The 18,463-nt window shown below is 38.7% G+C and overlaps 2 protein-coding genes across 2 annotated transcripts; both read left to right on the forward strand.

Moving 5' to 3' along the window:
• Window positions 1-1,723: 1,723 nt before the first annotated feature.
• On the forward strand, window positions 1,724-8,691 carry LOC306839107 (sodium-dependent neutral amino acid transporter B(0)AT1-like). The gene is made up of 12 exons (XM_079367602.1): window positions 1,724-1,963; window positions 2,877-3,017; window positions 3,193-3,330; window positions 3,409-3,590; window positions 3,680-3,790; window positions 3,868-3,980; window positions 4,110-4,238; window positions 5,195-5,351; window positions 5,758-5,962; window positions 6,079-6,238; window positions 8,118-8,280; window positions 8,400-8,691. The coding sequence occupies exons 1-12, from the start codon at window positions 1,765-1,767 to the stop codon at window positions 8,571-8,573; spliced, it is 1,872 nt and encodes a 623-aa protein (XP_079223728.1). The 5' UTR covers window positions 1,724-1,764; the 3' UTR covers window positions 8,574-8,691.
• Window positions 8,692-12,951: 4,260 nt separating this feature from the next.
• Window positions 12,952-18,462, forward strand: slc6a18 (solute carrier family 6 member 18). The gene is made up of 12 exons (XM_079367907.1): window positions 12,952-13,231; window positions 14,011-14,151; window positions 14,234-14,371; window positions 14,854-15,035; window positions 15,126-15,236; window positions 15,318-15,430; window positions 15,528-15,656; window positions 15,747-15,903; window positions 16,087-16,291; window positions 16,382-16,541; window positions 16,659-16,821; window positions 18,204-18,462. Exons 1-12 carry the CDS (start codon window positions 13,096-13,098, stop codon window positions 18,420-18,422), a joined length of 1,854 nt encoding a protein of 617 aa, XP_079224033.1. The 5' UTR covers window positions 12,952-13,095; the 3' UTR covers window positions 18,423-18,462.
• Window position 18,463: the final 1 nt, after the last annotated feature.

Here is an 18,463-nt window from a genome sequence, read left to right on the forward strand (position 1 = left end):
AATGACTTGAAATGTCCTGTCACTGCTTAACATTAGTCATGTGTTTGACATTAGTAGTGTACTCCATGAGCTGATTTTTATTTGTTCCCATCTTGCTTGAGATGCATTAATCTACATTACCTAATCTGCAGCTCTTGGATCCTAAAACGAAGCAGATGCATTTTCCAAAGTGGCAGCGATTTCCTTTTCTTGAGCAGCAACAATCCACTGAACGTACGTCAGCTTTAAGGATTCAAGCCCAGAGCAGTCATTACCAATTCCATCACCTACTACTGCTGCCTTTCCCATAATCATTGTTCTGTCTTCCCTCCAAAGTTGCTGCACTTGTGAAATCTACCTTGTACTGTCCAAAAGACAGATAGACGCCTCATCTGGTCAAACGACTGCCATTTCTCAGAATAGCTCAACCCCTCTGGTCCTGTTGTGGAGTGAAAGCTCTCAAACAATCAAAAAAGGGATGCATGGCTTGAGAATAGAGGTTCCCTTTTATTTCTGTTAGAGCAGTTCTTATATATCACCTTTGACATCCTTCTTTGGGCAATTACATCATTGATCACTTACATAACAAACACTTAATGTTTCAACAGATATTCTTGGTTATCAACCAGGTCAGAGTGGCCTGGCATCAAGTAATTCCCAGACATTGGGTACTTGTTCTGCCTCAGCACTGCCCCCAGGTTGTCAGCTTGAGGGTAACTACTCTGCAGGGCTTTAACCTATAACTGTTCCCTAAATCTATACTCCGGACAACCTACACTCAACCTACTGGCAATGAGCTCTTGTGACTTTCTCCTGTGAATTGTCCTAAATGTGGTAATTGTTTTTTCTTTTTTTTATTTGTACATATTTATTTGAGAATATACAATTCGCTCATGGAAAGTTTCTCAAGGTCAGGCCTCCAGATTAGATTATAAGGCAAGACTCACCTTAAGGCCCTTATCAACGAAGTAGATGTTAAGTTTTACTGCTGAACCCAAAACAAAGCATCAAATAATTGGCATAAAAGGTAAGCCTAAAATAGTGCTGGAACATTTGAAGGTACTCTGGAGTCTATTTGGTTATCCAGCTAAGAAGTCTTGAAAAAATGTTAGAAAAAAGTACAGTAGGGCCTTCTGATGCTAGTTTCCATTTGCTTTGTGACTGCCTGGCTCACAACAGATTTAAAAGTTTCAACATTAAGTACAGTGATGTACATGGACTGTTCACAGATGGGTTTTTTAAATTCATGGCGTTTTTGGAGGTTTCATCTGATTGTTAAGTTACGCGTTTACTCAAATAGCAAACTACCTCAACTGTGAATTGTATTCAGCATCTGTCTTCATGTGATCGCTATTCATAACATTATCTAACAACTAATGTGAGCAGGAGCCACGGATTGTCATCAATAGCAGCACCTCACCGCAGTAGTTATCTACCCCATTATCAGCCTCAGGGCCAAACAATAATATGGCTTACCAAAGAGTTGGTTTCAAATTGGTCGAAGGTCAGTTACTCCTGGACCAGAAGATTCGAACCCTGTGCCTTTTTACACTCAGGGGAGGATTCTTTTCATCTAGCCGCTATTTATTATGCAGAACGTTTAATAAATTGTATGACTAAATGATTCTATGACAACACTGTGCGGAATATACAATGACTAATCTTTTCACGGAACTAGATAAAGAAAAAGACCATAAACTTGTTAAGACATTGACGGGTGCATAGAAGCCCTCACTTTGACTTCCAAGAACAATAGAGTAAGAGCTCTGATTCCGTCGAGGCACAATGAGACTTCTACTACCTAACCCAGGTCTGGATGATAGGATCCCATCTTTAGAGGATCTAAAGAGAATGGACAATGAAGATGCAGGAGACAGGCCAAAGTGGGACAACAAAGCCCAGTACATCCTCACCTGTGTTGGCTTTTGCATTGGTATTGGCAATGTCTGGCGATTTCCTTACCTGTGTCAAAGTCATGGAGGAGGTACAGTAAGTCTGTTAACTCTAGAACAGCCTTTTAAAAAAAGAGCGTGTAGTTTTGAGCTTGAACTGCTCTACCAGGTGGAACTTGTATGAACTTTGCAGAATTAGTATAAAAAAAGACCAGGATTGTTATAAAATGAAATGTGAACCACTTAATTTTAAAAAACAACCTGCCTTTTATGTCAAGTGAGTCATAACCATTTAAAATACTGAAAACTGAATTCACTTAGTGTTCTAAGACAAAACTGTTGAATGTGGACATTTTTCAACTCCCTCTTCAAGCCCTTTCGCCACAATAACCTTAAACCCTAGTTTTTACTACCAACATGAAGACTGAAAATTAAAGCTGACTATTTTACATGGGCTACAAAAGAAAATGAAACCATTAATTGGAAGATTAATGATTTCCAAAAAGTGAGGTAATGTCTTTCACAGCTGACACTGGGCGTGAGTGCTGGATGGAGCAAATTATAGCATACTGCCATGTATGTGTATGTCGATGGGTTCCAATCCAACCTAAGACAATTGCTGCATTTGATCCCCCACTCTAAACTGATTAATGTCCTACTTCTGCTGTCCTGTCCAATAAAGACACAAATGTTAAAACAAACTACAACATGGAAAATGTTCTGCTCTATTTGTTTCTTAAACAAATAACCATGCTGTGTGTACACATTTTTATCTTACAGCTTATGGTTTACTAAGAAAAATGTGTGGCAGGTAGGCACATAAGGAGAGGTCTTAGTATTAGTGAGTAGAGTATTAGTTTGCATTGTTCACATATAAAGACCTGTGGGACAGATTTACAGCCTAGATTAAACATTAAATTGCTTGCAATGCATTTTAATAATAGACAAGGTCTGATAATGGCACAAGTCAATTATAAGTATGACAGTATAACATTTATATTCCAGGTGCTTTTCTGATTCCCTACTTGATCCTGCTGGTATTGGAAGGAATGCCTCTCCTGTTGCTGGAGTTTGCAATCGGCCAGCGTCTTAGGAAAGGCAGTGTGGGAGTTTGGAGGGCCATCAACCCTTATTTAACCGGTATAGGTAAGCAAAATAGGATATAGAACATTTTACACAATGCCAAGACTAAAAACATTGGTACAAAAATCTATCGATACAAATAAAAAAAGATTACAATGTCATCAGCATTCAGACCTCATAAAGCTAAACATCCGGCTCATTCTGACTGTAAAAATGTAAATTACTTTGTCTTACACAGGTATAGCCTCGATGCTCGTGTCATTATTGATCGGACTGTACTACAACACCTTAATAGCCTGGATCATGTGGTATCTCTTCAATTCCTTTCAAAGCCCACTGCCATGGTCCCAGTGCCCTCTCAATGACAATGGGACAGGTATTTGGAATTGATCGCAGGGATACTATTACACATTACGCTAGCACATTTGTAGATGTGTTTTTCTTGCCCCTCCAGGCTTTGTACCAGAGTGTCAGAGGAGCTCAACTATGGATTACTACTTTTACAGAGTGACTCTAAATAGTTCGACCTCTATAGCTGAGTCTGGTGGGATTCAATGGCCCATGGTGGTCTGCCTGCTGGCTGCCTGGACAGTCATCTGTATCTGTTACATACGAGGAATCAGCACCTCAGGCAAGGTTTGTCAAACTGTCAATCAAACAACTTGAATTATTGAATCACCAGTATAAAATCACTGAGCGATTTTTATTCCCTTTTATGTCATCAGGCAGTGTACGTCACAGCCATCCTGCCTTACATAGTGCTGGCCATCTTCCTGATCCGGGGACTGACTCTAAAAGGCGCCTTTATTGGAATAAAGCATCTCTTTACACCTGATGTATGCTATGATGACAAGTCAATGCTGTGTCTTCTATGTAAACACAGAGACATTACAATGTGTACTTCCCAATGCAGGTTAATGAGTTGACAAAACCAACAACATGGCTGAATGCAGGTGCCCAAGTGTTTTACGCTTTCAGCTTAGCATGGGGAGGCCTCATCTCCTTCTCAAGCTACAACCCTATTCAGTAAGAGACAAGTACAAATAATTAACTCAGCAGCTAAAGTCTTATTTAGATCACTTGAGTTGATTTAAATAAATAAACGATTCTTAGCTATGCTGTGTTCTTAATTTTTTTTTCCTTTATTTTCATAAGCAACAACTGTATGAAAGATGCAGTGATCCTGACAGGTGTAACTGGTTTCACTTCCATCTATGCTGCCACAGTCACCTACACCATCATTGGCTTCAGAGCCACCGACAAATATGATAACTGTATCAGCAAGTAAGTAGATTCAGGTTTCTATATTTTTGCAACAATACTGATCAACCTCCTGAAGAGTAAGGGCTAAAATGTACTTGCTTTTGAACCACGACATTCAGTATGCATATAAAACCTGCTGCGTCATGAACGTAAATGTTCACCTACTTGCCTTTGTACAAAACGAGTTACCGGGGAGAAAGAATGACATAAATCCGATAACTCAACTAGGTAAAACTACGTGGAGTAATAGTGATGACCTTTCGCCAGATATGTTGCATGCATTTTTGGATGGTAGGTATTTTTGAATGTTATGCGTTTTTGGATGCTATGCATTAGCGATGACACATCATCGTGCAGCGTGTTGCAGACTTCATCTGTTGACTTTTTTTCTAAAATTTCTGCCATTTTTGTAGCTCTGGTGTCTCCAATGTTGTCACAATACAACTCTACACTGCTCCTAGCGGTTATATGCATACTGAATGTCGTGGAGGCGTAACATTAATTTCTGAGGTAGTGCACAACCAACGTTCCAAACCACATAGTATACTCAGGGCTTAAAGAGACCAAAATGTTGATGTAAAAATACAGCCATTAAATACATAAATTACACTTTCACTGAATACACTTTTTGGATACTACCGGTACATGTTGAAAAGGACTATTTTGGAAAAATACAGTTTCTGAAAACTGAAAAAGACCATGTAAAAGAGAAAGGCACAAGCTTTACCAGCAAGTGAGTTAAGGAAGGTTTATATAGTTATGAGAGAAGAAAGTCTTTTTCTTATACTTTTTCTTATAACTCAACATAGAATGCTAAGATTTTCCCAACCGTATCTCCAAATGCCTTATTTTCATCATCTTTGCTATATTTACAAAACGTAAAGATATTGAATAAAAACATTCATGTGATTCATAATTATGCCAAACGTGAGTGGTAAAAGAACTGTTTCTTAATCCTTCCATATGTTTCTCTCCAGTAACATCCTGACATTATCAAATGCATTTGACCTTCCTGAAGACAGCATCACTACCAGCAACTATGAGGCAGCCTTTAATTATTACAACAGCTCCAATCCGCATATTGTTCATGGATTGGACATCAAACCATGTGACATCCAGAAACTTCTCAGTGAGGTGAGCAAATAGATGAATATCTATAACATTCCAAAGCTATGACGCCCACTCTTGAATCTGTGAGCTAAGACTATTGATATCAGCCTTGCATCTATTTTCATTCATGACAAAGTAAATCTTTGATCTGCATTAGTTCATCCTCTATATTATTGATAGTCTTATCTTATTCATTACTGTTATTGATGTTGCTGTTTTTCCCAATCCTTCTTCCTGCATCTTCCTCTAAGTCTTGAGATAACACTTGTTATGAAATGGCACTTTACAAATATAGATAAATGGATTGATTGATTGATTGATGGATTGACTGATTGATTGATTGGTTGGTCAGTTCACAGGTTGGTTGGTTGGTTGGTTGGTTGATTGATTGATTGATAATCTGCATTTTGTTCCTCATATATATTTTCAGGGAGTAGAGGGAACAGGTCTGGCCTTCATTGTGTTTACAGAAGCCATCACTAAGATGCCTGGTTCTCCCATCTGGTCTGTCCTCTTCTTCATCATGCTTTTTTGCTTGGGAGTCTCAAGCCTTTTTGGCAACATTGAGGGGGTTGTGGTCCCCCTGAAAGACCTGAAAATATTACCCCAAAAATGGCCACAAGAAGCACTAACTGGTATTAATTTCTTAATTAATTAAGTACTTTAAACAGTTACTTTGCAAACTTATTGAATTACCAAATATTTTAATTTGTACTTTAAGTTGACTAGTTTGTGTTCATCTGTGTTTCAGGAATAACATGTGTTGTCGCCTTCATCATCTCCCTCATGTTTGCACAGCAGTCAGGGATATATTGGGTAACTCTGTTTGACAACTTTGCTGGATCTGTTCCACTTCTGACTATTGGACTGTTTGAGATGATAGCTGTTGCTTATGTCTACGGCATAGACAGGTGAGTAAGGATACTTTTTTTCTAATGTGCTGTTGATTGGCAAAATGAGCATATTGGCAACAACAGAAATGCATCACGTTAGAAAGAGCATAACGAAGATTTATCTAAACTAACTAGTCTACTTCTTTTGATATAAACAATAGTAAAAGGCCAATGTGCCCTGCAAAATCGCACAAAAAATACCCTACCGGACCGAACCATGCATTGCAAATGAGTGTTGTTTTATATCTGTTTTTTTCTTGCCCCAATACTTTTGTTCCAACCTGTTGATGAATATCTATATAAATATTGAATTTTATTGGCGTACAGATTAGATTGGTTTTTTCAACTTTAAAGATCTGAAAACAACAGTATGGATCGAGCTGGATCTGTAAAAATGTAGGCGAGCCAGTAGTGTAGTTGTACAGAGTTTATGGGTGCCCAGGGTTTGGATCCAGCCTGTGTCTTCTTTCCCTCTTTCTCTCTTCCTGATTTCTGACTCTACCCACTCTCCTATCACTAGAATAAAGTCATACAAAGTCCAAAAATAAATCTAAAGATTTTTTGGGGTCATTTTGACAATAAAGAGAGAAATGCAATGTTAGGAGAGGAGAGTGTATGATGACAAGCGGCAAATGCTGAGGGTGGAATTCAAATCCAAGACAGTCGCAAGGACTACAGCCTCTGCACATTAGGTGTAAACTCTATTTCAGTAAGTTAAACCGATGCCCCACTCAGGGTTTGCGTTGTTGTTTTGCATACTATGCCCAGTCCTTAGTATAGCAATACTCTGACATTGACCTTTTACCAAGAGGTCGAAAACAACGCCTGGAATTTGAGGGCCGATTTACAATTCTTCATTGAGGAAATCAAGTCATGTGGACCCAATATGAGGGTAGGACAACTTTCTGCCCTTCTGCACACTAACCCCTAATCTTAACCAATAAGAATCACGTGGTTGTGCGTCATGGCAAAACTTTTCCTGAGATGCACAAGCATTAGCAAGCAGCAGAACTGAATATTCAACACTTTATCGAGCCACAACTTTGTGAATTCTTTGAGTATCACAGCATGTTGTATTGCTAATGTTCGTGAGATTACTGTGTACATGGAAGCCATGAAGCAATATACATTAGAATGAATCATATCTGATGTACACTGAATTCAAAAATTCCAACACACAACGGTAACAGTAACAGTATCTATATTGTACTATCAGTATCTATAATACAATATAAAATACTAAACACTAAAATACTATTATCTAGGGCAGCTGTGGCTTTCAACCGAAAGGTCGAGGATTCTACCTCCACTCCTGCGAGCAACATGTCTGATGTTTCCTTAGGCAAGACGCTTAACCCCGTACTGCTCCCCCTGCTGCATCAGAGGCGTATGAATGTGTATGAATGGGATGAATGGGGTCTGATGGTAATTTACATAGCAACCATTGCCATCAGTGTGTGAATGGGTAGGTGTGACATGGGACGTAAAAGTGCTCTGAGAAGTCAGAAGACTAGAAAAGCACCAAACAAGCTCAAGTCCATTTACCTACTAATGGGCAGGTTTTTCTTTATTATCACTAAATTCCACATTTTAGAATAAGAGTAGGTATTAAAACAATAAAAATAAACAAATGTTTGAGCATAAGACTACACAGAATAACATGCATTTCAATCAGGTGTGTCAAAACATTTGACAAATCATGTCATTGTAGCTTAGGATTTGAAATTTGAATCTTATTGTGAGGGAAGGTGAAGGAGGCATGTCTCTTTTAATAAGCCTGTTGTATATTTCTTATTAACCTGTATTTTGTCTTATATGTGTTTTAAGGTGTAAAATAGATAACAGGTACTTTTCTAACAGTGTATTATAACCTAAATCAAACCTTCTTGTGTGGCAGGTTTAATGAGGACGTAAAGTTCATGATTGGATATAAGCCCTCCATCTTCTGGCAGGTTTTATTGAGGTTCGTCAGTCCTCTGATCGTCATGGTTATTTTAGTTTTCTACCTGGTTACTCAAGGCCAAGAAGAGCTCACCTACTTAGTCTGGGATCCGGAATCTGTGAGTTCACAAGCCCATTAAACAAAGCTGAGTTCATATAAAAATGTGGGGTTTTCCCAGTAAATGTTGATATTAAAGCAAATAGTTGAAATATATAACATGGTCTTTTGATTTAACAGGAGAAGTTTCCTGCTCTGGCATCAGTACCTTACCCTTCGTGGATCAATGCTGTCATCGTTCTTTTGGCAGGAGTCCCCAGTCTGGCAATGCCTATGTATGCACTTTGTAGGCTTGTCTATGTGAGCTGCAAAAACAAAATAAAACCCAGAGAAGAAATTAGACAAATTCCTTAAATCAATTACAAAAAAAAAGTATCAAGACATCACATTTCTTTTTTGTTTTATGTGTTGTGTTTCTTTATAAAAATGGATATAGGATATATCAATCTCTGCTTATTAAAACATGTTTTTTATGTCCCTGTCTCCTAAAATTTCTGACCTTTAAAATACTGACTTGTAATTCTGTTTGTCACTCTGGGTAAGCTACATTTCATTCTTAAAAAAAGGTGAAAGTCACTGTATGTCTGATATGTACAGGCAAGCGACTGGAAACATCCAATATGGAAGGGTTCAGACCAACAGAGAGCAAGGATTAGCATTAGCATCATAAAAGTTTTGATAGAAAACTAGCAGAGTGTGTAAACAGATCCTTCTCCCTCGTCTATGAAGACCACTAAACACTGCATTCAATCACTGATTGAATGACGACCATCATTTCTGTGCAAGGTGTTCCGACACTCATAGTGAACAGGGCGGTAGACCACTGCTGCATTGTCCACTGTCTTGTGCCCACTGCAAACGGTCACGGCGGTGTCTTGGTGTCAGTGGAGTCACCTGCAACAGTCGCCTGGCGTTCAAGACAAAGCGGTGGAGTCGGTTGAAAATGGTTTGTCTGGAAACCCTGGTACCCCTCACTTCTCGTAAACCTGCATCTGTGTGGCAGGAATATAATGGTGTCTGGCTGCATAGGTCCTTAGGTACTGGTCATCAATGCGGTGCATCGCTCGTGGGGCTCAACTCCTGGGTCTGTCACGAACACTGCCGGTAGTTCTGCGTCTTGCTACAAAGTCTGCTGATGACACTTTGAGACTCAGCAAGTTCACGAGCAACATCTGACTGTCTGCTGCCGACCTGAAGGCGGGTGGCGCTGCTCGTCCGTTATCAGATTTTTATAACCCCAGAATGTTGAAATTGATGCCACATTGAAAAGGCTTGTCTTTTTGTATTTTTTGGTATTTGCCCCACTATGTAAGGCGCAGTGTATACAGTGGAAAACAACAAAATGAAGCGTGTCTATCACCCTGATACAATTACCTATCCCACAAATCACTGAAGTAAAACACGCACCTTATGTATGAAACCCACTGAGGACCTCACAATATCCCTTACTTATTATGATTAATGTATATATACATTTTAAATAGTTGAAAAGGAAAATAAAAAACATGATCAGCTACTGATTTACAAAAGGAAACTTTACAAGCTGAAGTTTAGCAGAACCTCTGGAAGGATCCTATTTCAGGTCTGAGGCTTAATCATCCCAATAGACTCCATTTTATGTCACAATGAACTCCGTGATTGTTTTTTCTCTTTTACAGATGATGTTCTCAGATTCAGACCTCAACAACCTGACAACATGCAGGTCTCTTCAGTCATTAAGTCTTGGAAAAAGTTGCCCAAAATGCCAGACTGTTTGACAAGTCCTTGGTTGAATACAATGGAAATGGCGTATCTTGCTTTGCTTATTGGTATTAAATGTTTTATATTAAAGAAGTTGGAAAGCCATTTCTCTCAGACAAGCTGAGCTCGTCTGTTGGTCCAAGTCAAGACAACACCACTAGGTGGCAGAAACAGACAACGTTTAGAAATCGTGTCTGGACAGAGCTGATTTTTTTCAGTAATGAAACAATGTACATATAATTTCACAGATCAGAGGCATCACTTACATTTATCACAACATTTTGGACACTCATCTTACCTGCATGGCTTTGGAGTGGAGCATCTGAAGGAAAGCCGGAGACAAGGAACAACAGCACAACTCCACCAGCCATCACCGTAATCACATCCGATTAACAACATTAAAAAGGATCATTCTTGTTGTTATGAAATGAATACACAGGAATTTCATTGTTCAGTGTGTTAGATTAAGAAACGTTTACAATATAATAATTGGTCAAATATCATCATCATTTCTCTCTGCTAAACAGCTCAAAGTGGGATTGTACAGGAGGCCCAAACAGATAAAACATGGCAAAACACATTCTGCTACCTGCCCCATTACACCATACATCATTTTAGGGTCAAATCATTCCCGAAAGGTTTTCTCGTAGTAAAATCAATGAAGAAGTCCTTTTTGTCAAACGCAGGTTGAATCTAATAGCACAGTGAGACATTTCCTGAAAAAGTCTACTCATAAACAAAAACAAAAGAAATAACACACTAAAAGGTTTTAATACACAATTAGGTTTGATTCTTATGTATGTGTGCACAAGGAAATTGATATGTTATTAGCTTCATACTTAAAAAGCACTGACTTTGATTTTTAATGAATGTTTGCTGGTGTTGGTGGTCGAGAAAAATCGTTGATTTTAATCTTCTGAGATTTTTAATCAATTCATGACTTCCAAAATTAGATTTTTTTTGTGGGGCTTATCAGTCACTCCCTGCTAAGTGCTAATACTGGCTCTTTAACTCAGTAAAATGTTAAATAGAGCAGAAAGACTCACCGCTGGAGAAGACCCTGAAGTACTCTTTCATAATTAGATTTTGAACCCATAATCGATTTGAATCGAAAATACATTCTGAATTGAATCCCCAAGACCCCAAGAATCAAATCAAATCGAGAGACACCCAAAGATTCCCAGCCCTATTTGCTGGCATTAAAACTGGTGAGGAAGGCATATTATAATTCACTACTGAAATACATATCAGCCAAGAACAGGACATTTTAACCATTGTCTTTTACTGTAACTGCTGCGACCCATGGCAAAGGAAAATCATCAAAAAAGGAGCTGTTAAAGTTCTGAACATATTTATTGTTGTGATAAACTATGTGGCACAATGGTGGAGGTAGATTAATGCTAACTAATTTGACATAGCAGACAACAAACACCTGATTGAGAGAGACTTGTGACATTGAGAGGATGTTAGTGTGTTGTTCACCTCATACTAACTGTCAGGCATGCAACATGCAACATATGCAATTGATGCTGTTCACTTTGTATCAGGCAGTAGCTTACATTGGTTTGCATGTTGGTAGCAGAGCTAATCCATAGAGTTAAACTAGCATCAATTTGCAGTTCACAAAATCAAAAAATCTTTAAAACCGTTTCAAATTTGGTCAACATGATCAAAAACATAACAGAACATGTTTTACGAAACAAACTGCATTTAATGTTGTTCTTTTTTTACCTGAATAATATCAATAAAGACGGAGGATCCTTCACATCTGACAGTTTAATCGACAAGGAAACACGGAGAACTCCCCCTTCTGGCCTTAACAGGCATGACTAGTCAACCACCGACATTATCTCTGCAGAGACTGATAGGCTACTGTTGTATATCTTATTGACTGTAGGCCAACCAGGAAGGTACTTAAATGTACAGAGTGATTAATCTGACTTCAAAAGAACATTTAGGCAATTAAAACGGGTGAGGTAGTGGTGCCTAAAGAACTGATTATAGACTCTTAATTTTTCCCCAAACTTTATTTATTTTTTTATTTTTATTATTATTATTTTTGTAAGTGGCCAATACTGCAGAGGATAATAATCTGCTATAGAAAGATTTTGTACATCTAAACTGGCCAACAGATTACAGGCTGAAACTGCATTTAGAGTGAACTATGTTTTACTCCTGAACAGTGTTGGGGAAGCTTTATAATACAGAGTCTCTGGTTGCATTTTTATTTTTCTGTATCGAACTAAAACAGGCTCATAATGAATAAATGCACGAAAAAGATGATCACATTTCTCTCCTGAGTGAAATGTGTGTCGAAATAGGCCTACACTGTATCATAACGTTGGTAATGTGAGAGCCAAATATTTTCGGAGGTGGTGCCAGTTTAAAACATTTGAGAACCAGTCGTCTTGAGTAAAAAAATATAAAAAATAGGCGGATACACCCAGCGGCTAAAAAACAGCAACAGATTCTTAATATTTTACTACCATCATTTGCAATAACAGCTACACATTTTACTGTCGTTGTTAGACTTTATACAAAGATGTTAAAAAATGTGATTGGACTTTATCAATATAAAGAAAAACGTTCATGTCTGCTGCACTTTTATTTGAAGTGTGTTCTTCTCACTATCTCAAATACACTGTTGAATTGCAAAGACCAAGCCATGTACATTTATGGTTATAGTTCTATCAACATCTGAAAAGTTTGTTTTAGGTCAGTGTAACATTGAAACATCGCACTGTTATCCATTATGTCAGTCATATGACCCTCCTACTTTAAATGAGCAGGGAGGTTTCACTACTATAAATTATCATAGGTGATGTTTTCATTCCCTTCCTGGTTTTTTTTTTTTTTTTGTGGCGGGTAGGGTGGGGGGCACCGTAACACCAGTATCACTGACGAGAAGCTGCATCACATTGGACCTTAAAGGACAGCCCACAAAAAAAAGGGGAGAAAAGGATGAGAGAGGAGAACACAAAGACTAAACCAATCAAGGCAGCACTCATTCATACACTCAACATATAAAGTTAAGGAATTCTGGACTCGACAGATATAATACTACCTCACCAAAGTATTGATCAGGATTGTTAGCTGCATCTTTGTAAAAGAACCAAGGCCTTTTTGCTAACTTGGAATGGCAAAAGATTCGAAGGTGGAGGAGAGACCCAAGTGGGACAACAAGGTTCAGTACCTGTTGACATGTATTGGCTTTGCAGTGGGACTTGGAAATGTCTGGCGCTTTCCTTACCTGTGCCAAATCTATGGAGGAGGTGAGATGCTATTCTATGATGCTTTTACATGAACTGAATTATTTTTCCCATATTTTACATCACATAGTTGAATGAAAGTTGATCAAGGAAGTGGTTTTCACATACATCTTTTTTTTTCTCTCTATTGTATTGAGTCATGAGATATTTAAATCTTGTCTAAAATGTAATTGCAAAACCACTCGTTTAAGTTTAACCATTAACAAATGAAGTAAGCCAGTCATTATCACTGTACTGGAAATGGTGAGCCTTATCTATATTTTATGGATTACAGTGGAAATCACTGGATGGGTTTTGTTCAACTGCCACACTTCTTGTATTTACTTCCTCATAGTTTGCAGCCAGATATCCAACAGTCCCAAAGACAGACACCTAATCTGGGTCAGGGTTAAGTCAAGTCAACAGCAAAAGCTCTAAATGTGCAAAGGGTCTGTCAACATGACATATTGACTCCTAGATTCCCGATTCCCACAGGTTGTTATCCTCAGCATAGCCTCTGTTTGACCTCAGCTTAGTCACCTACAGTTGTGGATCTGATTTAATTGTAAAGTGGTTGTTTTAACTCATTTCTAAAGTGGATTGATGGATGGATTAACTTAATTTGTTGCAACTTGATTAAAGTAATAGAGGAATATCAATAATTTCTCATTCATTAAGATGGTTCCAGTAACCACTCATTAACAAAAACATTGTTTCTCTGAATGTTATGTTTTGATAAAAACAGTTGAATCGGGTTTATGTCTCAATGGGAGGTACAGTCAATGTTTACTTCATGTCTTCAGGTGCATTCCTCATCCCCTACCTGATAGCGCTGGTGTTTGAAGGCCTCCCATTGCTCTACCTTGAGCTGGCTATAGGACAGAGACTCCGCAAGGGCAGCATTGGTGTCTGGAACTCCATCTCACCACTTCTGGGTGGAGTCGGTGTGTGGTCATGAATCTTACAGACTTTCTCTTGACATTTTTATGCGCCAAACTTTTTTTTTGACTGTTTTCCTCTGTGCAGGAATTGCCTCCATGTTGGTGTCATTTCTGGTGGGTATTTTCTACAACACCATCCTTGCGTGGGTGCTTTGGTACTTTTTCCACTCTTTTCAAAACCCTTTGCCATGGAGCCAGTGTCCACTCAATGATAACCAAACAGGTAACTTAAAAACACACCAGCCGCTCTTGATGTGGTTTCAACCACCGGCAGTAAAACAAGGACAGGAGCCAAGGAGCTTTACAACATTTACAACAGTACAGTCATTTTTAATAAGAGACGTCTGTGTTCAATTAACAACAATAAAGTTGCAAAACCATCACAAAGAGGAGTGGTTTACAACCAAGTTCTATGTAGCATTTCAGGTGAATATTGACAGGAAAATTACAGGATTGCTCAATGAGAGAGAAACTGCAGCACAAAATGTAATAAGATAAGAATGCTTTTCATTTTAGGTGTGTTCAAGCACACACTCACTCACAGATTCAGGGAAACAAGCACAAAAAAAAGTCCCTTGTTTTCAGCCGTCATTGAAATGTATTCATGGAAATAATTAGCAGTCGGCATTCAAATGAAGCTTTGTAGAGTTTATAGAAATACGCTCATGTTGTCACTTTGGGTTGCTTGTATTGTCATCCACAAAGACTACAATTTGGAATGTAAGCGGAGCAGTCCAGTGAACTACTTCTGGTATCGTGAGACTTTGAACATCACACCAGACATTGAGACCAGTGGTTCTCCTCAGTGGTGGCTGGTCGTCTGTTTGGGCAGTGCTTGGTGTGTGGTCTACATTTGCTTTATCAAAGGGATAAAGTCCATTGGAAAGGTCTGTTAAACCTTCTGAAATCGCTACAGAAAGATGTTGAAATCGAATGTTTGACGATAATATAAAATATGTTCTGTTGGTATGTTTCAGGCTGTGTATGTTACAGCCACTTTCCCATACCTGGTGCTTACTATTTTCCTGATCCGTGGCCTCACTCTGCCTGGAGCTACTGACGGACTACTGTACCTCTTCACTCCTAATGTGAGTTCAGTCAATAATTGAGACTATGGTTGACATAGGACAGTAACTCGTACTAAGTCTGGATTTGTGTGCTTCTTGTAGTGGGATATACTCAAAAATCCTCGCGTGTGGCTCGACGCTGCAACCCAGATCTTCTTCTCTCTCTCTGTGGCCTTTGGGGGTCTCATCGCTTTCTCTAGCTATAACGCAGAGAGGTAGGTACAAAAACTCAGACAGTATACTCCCTGGTACCCTGATACTGGTAGGCTTTGTGGGGATGATTTCATTGTTTTTTTTTCTGTTATCTGTTAGAAACAACTGTGAGAGGGATGCTCTTCTAGTTGGAATAATAAATAGTGCCACATCGCTCTATGCCTCTATTTCCATCTTTTCCATCCTTGGATTCAAAGCAACCACAGCCTTCAACTCATGTCAACAGGAGTAAGTGTGCATACAATTTCAATGTAAATATAAGACTTTTCCCCCCCTTGCTAACAGAAAAAATGCTGATCTTTTCTATTTCCTCTGCAGTAACATCTTGACTCTGACCAACCACTTTGAGATTCAAGACCAGAACATAACATTAGGGAACTATGATCAATGGTTCGAGTATTTAAATAAAACATATCCAAATGATATTGTCAAGTTGCCCCTGTGGGAGTGTGACCTGCAAACATTCCTTGGCCAGGTATTATTTTAAGAACACATCAAAGCGTGTACATTGCATTTTTCTCCCATATCCCTCCTCCCTTATATCACGGTCATTCTGTGCTTTTGAGTGCACTTTCTAAAGTTCAGTCATCATGTGGAGGTCAGTTCATTCAACCTTACTCATTACTCTCTTGTCCCTTTTGAATCTTCCTTCCTCCAGTCCGCATCAGGCACTGGCCTGGCTTTTATTCTCTTCACTGAAGCCGTGATAGAGATGCCAGGCTCACAGGTATGGGCTGTGTTATTCTTCGTTATGCTCTTCAGCCTGGGCCTTTCCTCCATGTTTGGAAACTTAGAGGGAGTACTCACACCCATCAATGATCTGAAACTACTGCCAAAGTGGATCCCTAAAGAAGTAGTTACAGGTACCTGCGAATCAGCTTCAGTTTTTCTCAAGTCAAAATGATTCATTTATTTCTCTTCATATCTGACAAACTTGCTTCTTGTTTCCTCAGCGATAGTCTGCTTGATATCCTTCCTAACGGCTCTCATCTTCACGCTCGGCTCGGGAAACTACTGGGTGGAGGTGTTTAACAATTACGTGGGCTCTGTGCCTCTGCTCGTCATTGCATTATTTGAGTTCATTGGAGTCGTTTACGTCTATGGAATGAAAAAGTAAGAGTTTGGTATAACTCTGTCGTCTAATGAAATTCATGTAAAAAAAACAAAATACATACACAGTACCCTGACATGTTCTAACTTTTTTTTTCTGGTCCCCTTGTCCATTGACAGTTTCAGTGAAGATATATATTTCATGACTGGGTCGAGACCCAACATTTTCTGGAGACAATGCTGGCTGTGGATCAGTCCTCTGTTACTCCTCACTGTGTTGGTTGCCTATGTGATTGTCCAGGCACAGGTATATCCTGTCTATCCTGCATGGAATGCAGATAAGGTAAGCAAGTCAAGACAGACAATGAAATTGTGATTATGCAAATAACTAAATGCCGTCTTCAATCCATTAAACAGCATGACATACACAGTTGATGATATAGAGACTTGTGTGCATGGCGCATAAAGAATAAAACGGCAATTTTCAAGTATCTGCAAGTATTTAAAGCTGACAGTCTTTTTAATTAGGTCTGGTCAATATAAGGATGTTTAATCAGGTTTATGGAAAATCGACATTTATAAACATTGAAATCAAGACTTATTTATTTAAAGTGCTCATGCAGTTCACATCCTCCTCCCACTTTAATTCCTAAAGAGTAATAATAATAATAATACATTTTATTTGAGGGTGCCTTTCAAAAAACCCAAGGACACCTTACATGCAAGGTTTTAAAAAGCCAATAAAACATAAACATAAAAAGTTAAAAAGGAGACATTGAAAGATTTACATAACAGCAATAACAACAGTAGTGGAATGGAAGGAAATCAGAGTGAGGAGGCTTGTTTGAACAGATGGGTTTTGAAATGGGATTTAAAGATTGCTACAGAGTGGCTCAGTAACCCCGGGAATTGCAGTTCTCCTTAACCCTCAGTTCGGGATTTCCACTTATTTTGGTTTTAATGCTTTGCACCTTTCACTATTTGATTCATTCTCAGCCCTTTCATGTTAACCCATCACCAAATGACTAGAAACCAGCTGGCCACACAGGGGAGTATTTAACAGCTAAGACATCAGAATATTGGCCCTCCTACTAATAATACTGATACTACTTTGATACAACTGGCAGATTTCTTAACAATGTTCACTGCATAAACAACATCCAGAGTAAAAAGAATAAACATATCCATATGACCATATCCATTGTAATGCTCCCTCAGGGGTGTTTACGTTTGACAGTTTTTCTTTAATATCACTTTAAATGAGTTCTGCTGTTGCTTTATTGTCATAATGTAGTAATAGTGATCTATTTCCTGGCAACTTCACAGGGATGTTGTATAAAGCTATATTGTTGTACATGTTGTATAGCAGTAGTGACACAGTAATGAAAATATTCAATCCACTTCATCCCTGGAGGTAGATGAGGTGATTGATACCACATATGACGCTTTGGCCCTAAAGAGAGAATCAATAGTCAAGGTCTGACAAAAGTGTGAACATATTTCCTACAAGCAACTGTGAATATGACCAATTAATACGTTGAATTGTGTTAACCCCCTTTTTGCCTTAGCCTTATCAGAGGCACATAGATATTGTAGTCGTATTGATCCATCTCGTCAACTCTTCTTGGAAAACTAATTAAATGGTTTCAAATTAATTTTAAAAATCTAATAATGTTGTTATTCTCTAAATGTTATGAATGGTTCTTCTGCTCTTTTTTTTTTAAGGAACCCTTTCCTGGCAATGAAACTCTGTCCTACCCTGAGTGGGTGTTTGCCATCATCATCCTTCTCTGCGTTGTACCTGTGCTTCCCATCCCTCTGGTCGCTCTCTACAGACTGATCCTACGTCTAACTAAGAAGTCCTCTGCTCGCACTGACCTCAACCCGTACTCCAACGACGCCTTTGAGATTGATACACGGGAGGCTAATAACAAGAACACTTAAAGAAATGCAGGTAACCATGTTACCAGGTGTCGGAAAAGAAA

Source organism: Symphodus melops (assembly GCF_947650265.1).
Source record: "Symphodus melops genome assembly, chromosome: 18".
Lineage (NCBI taxonomy): Eukaryota > Metazoa > Chordata > Actinopteri > Labriformes > Labridae > Symphodus > Symphodus melops.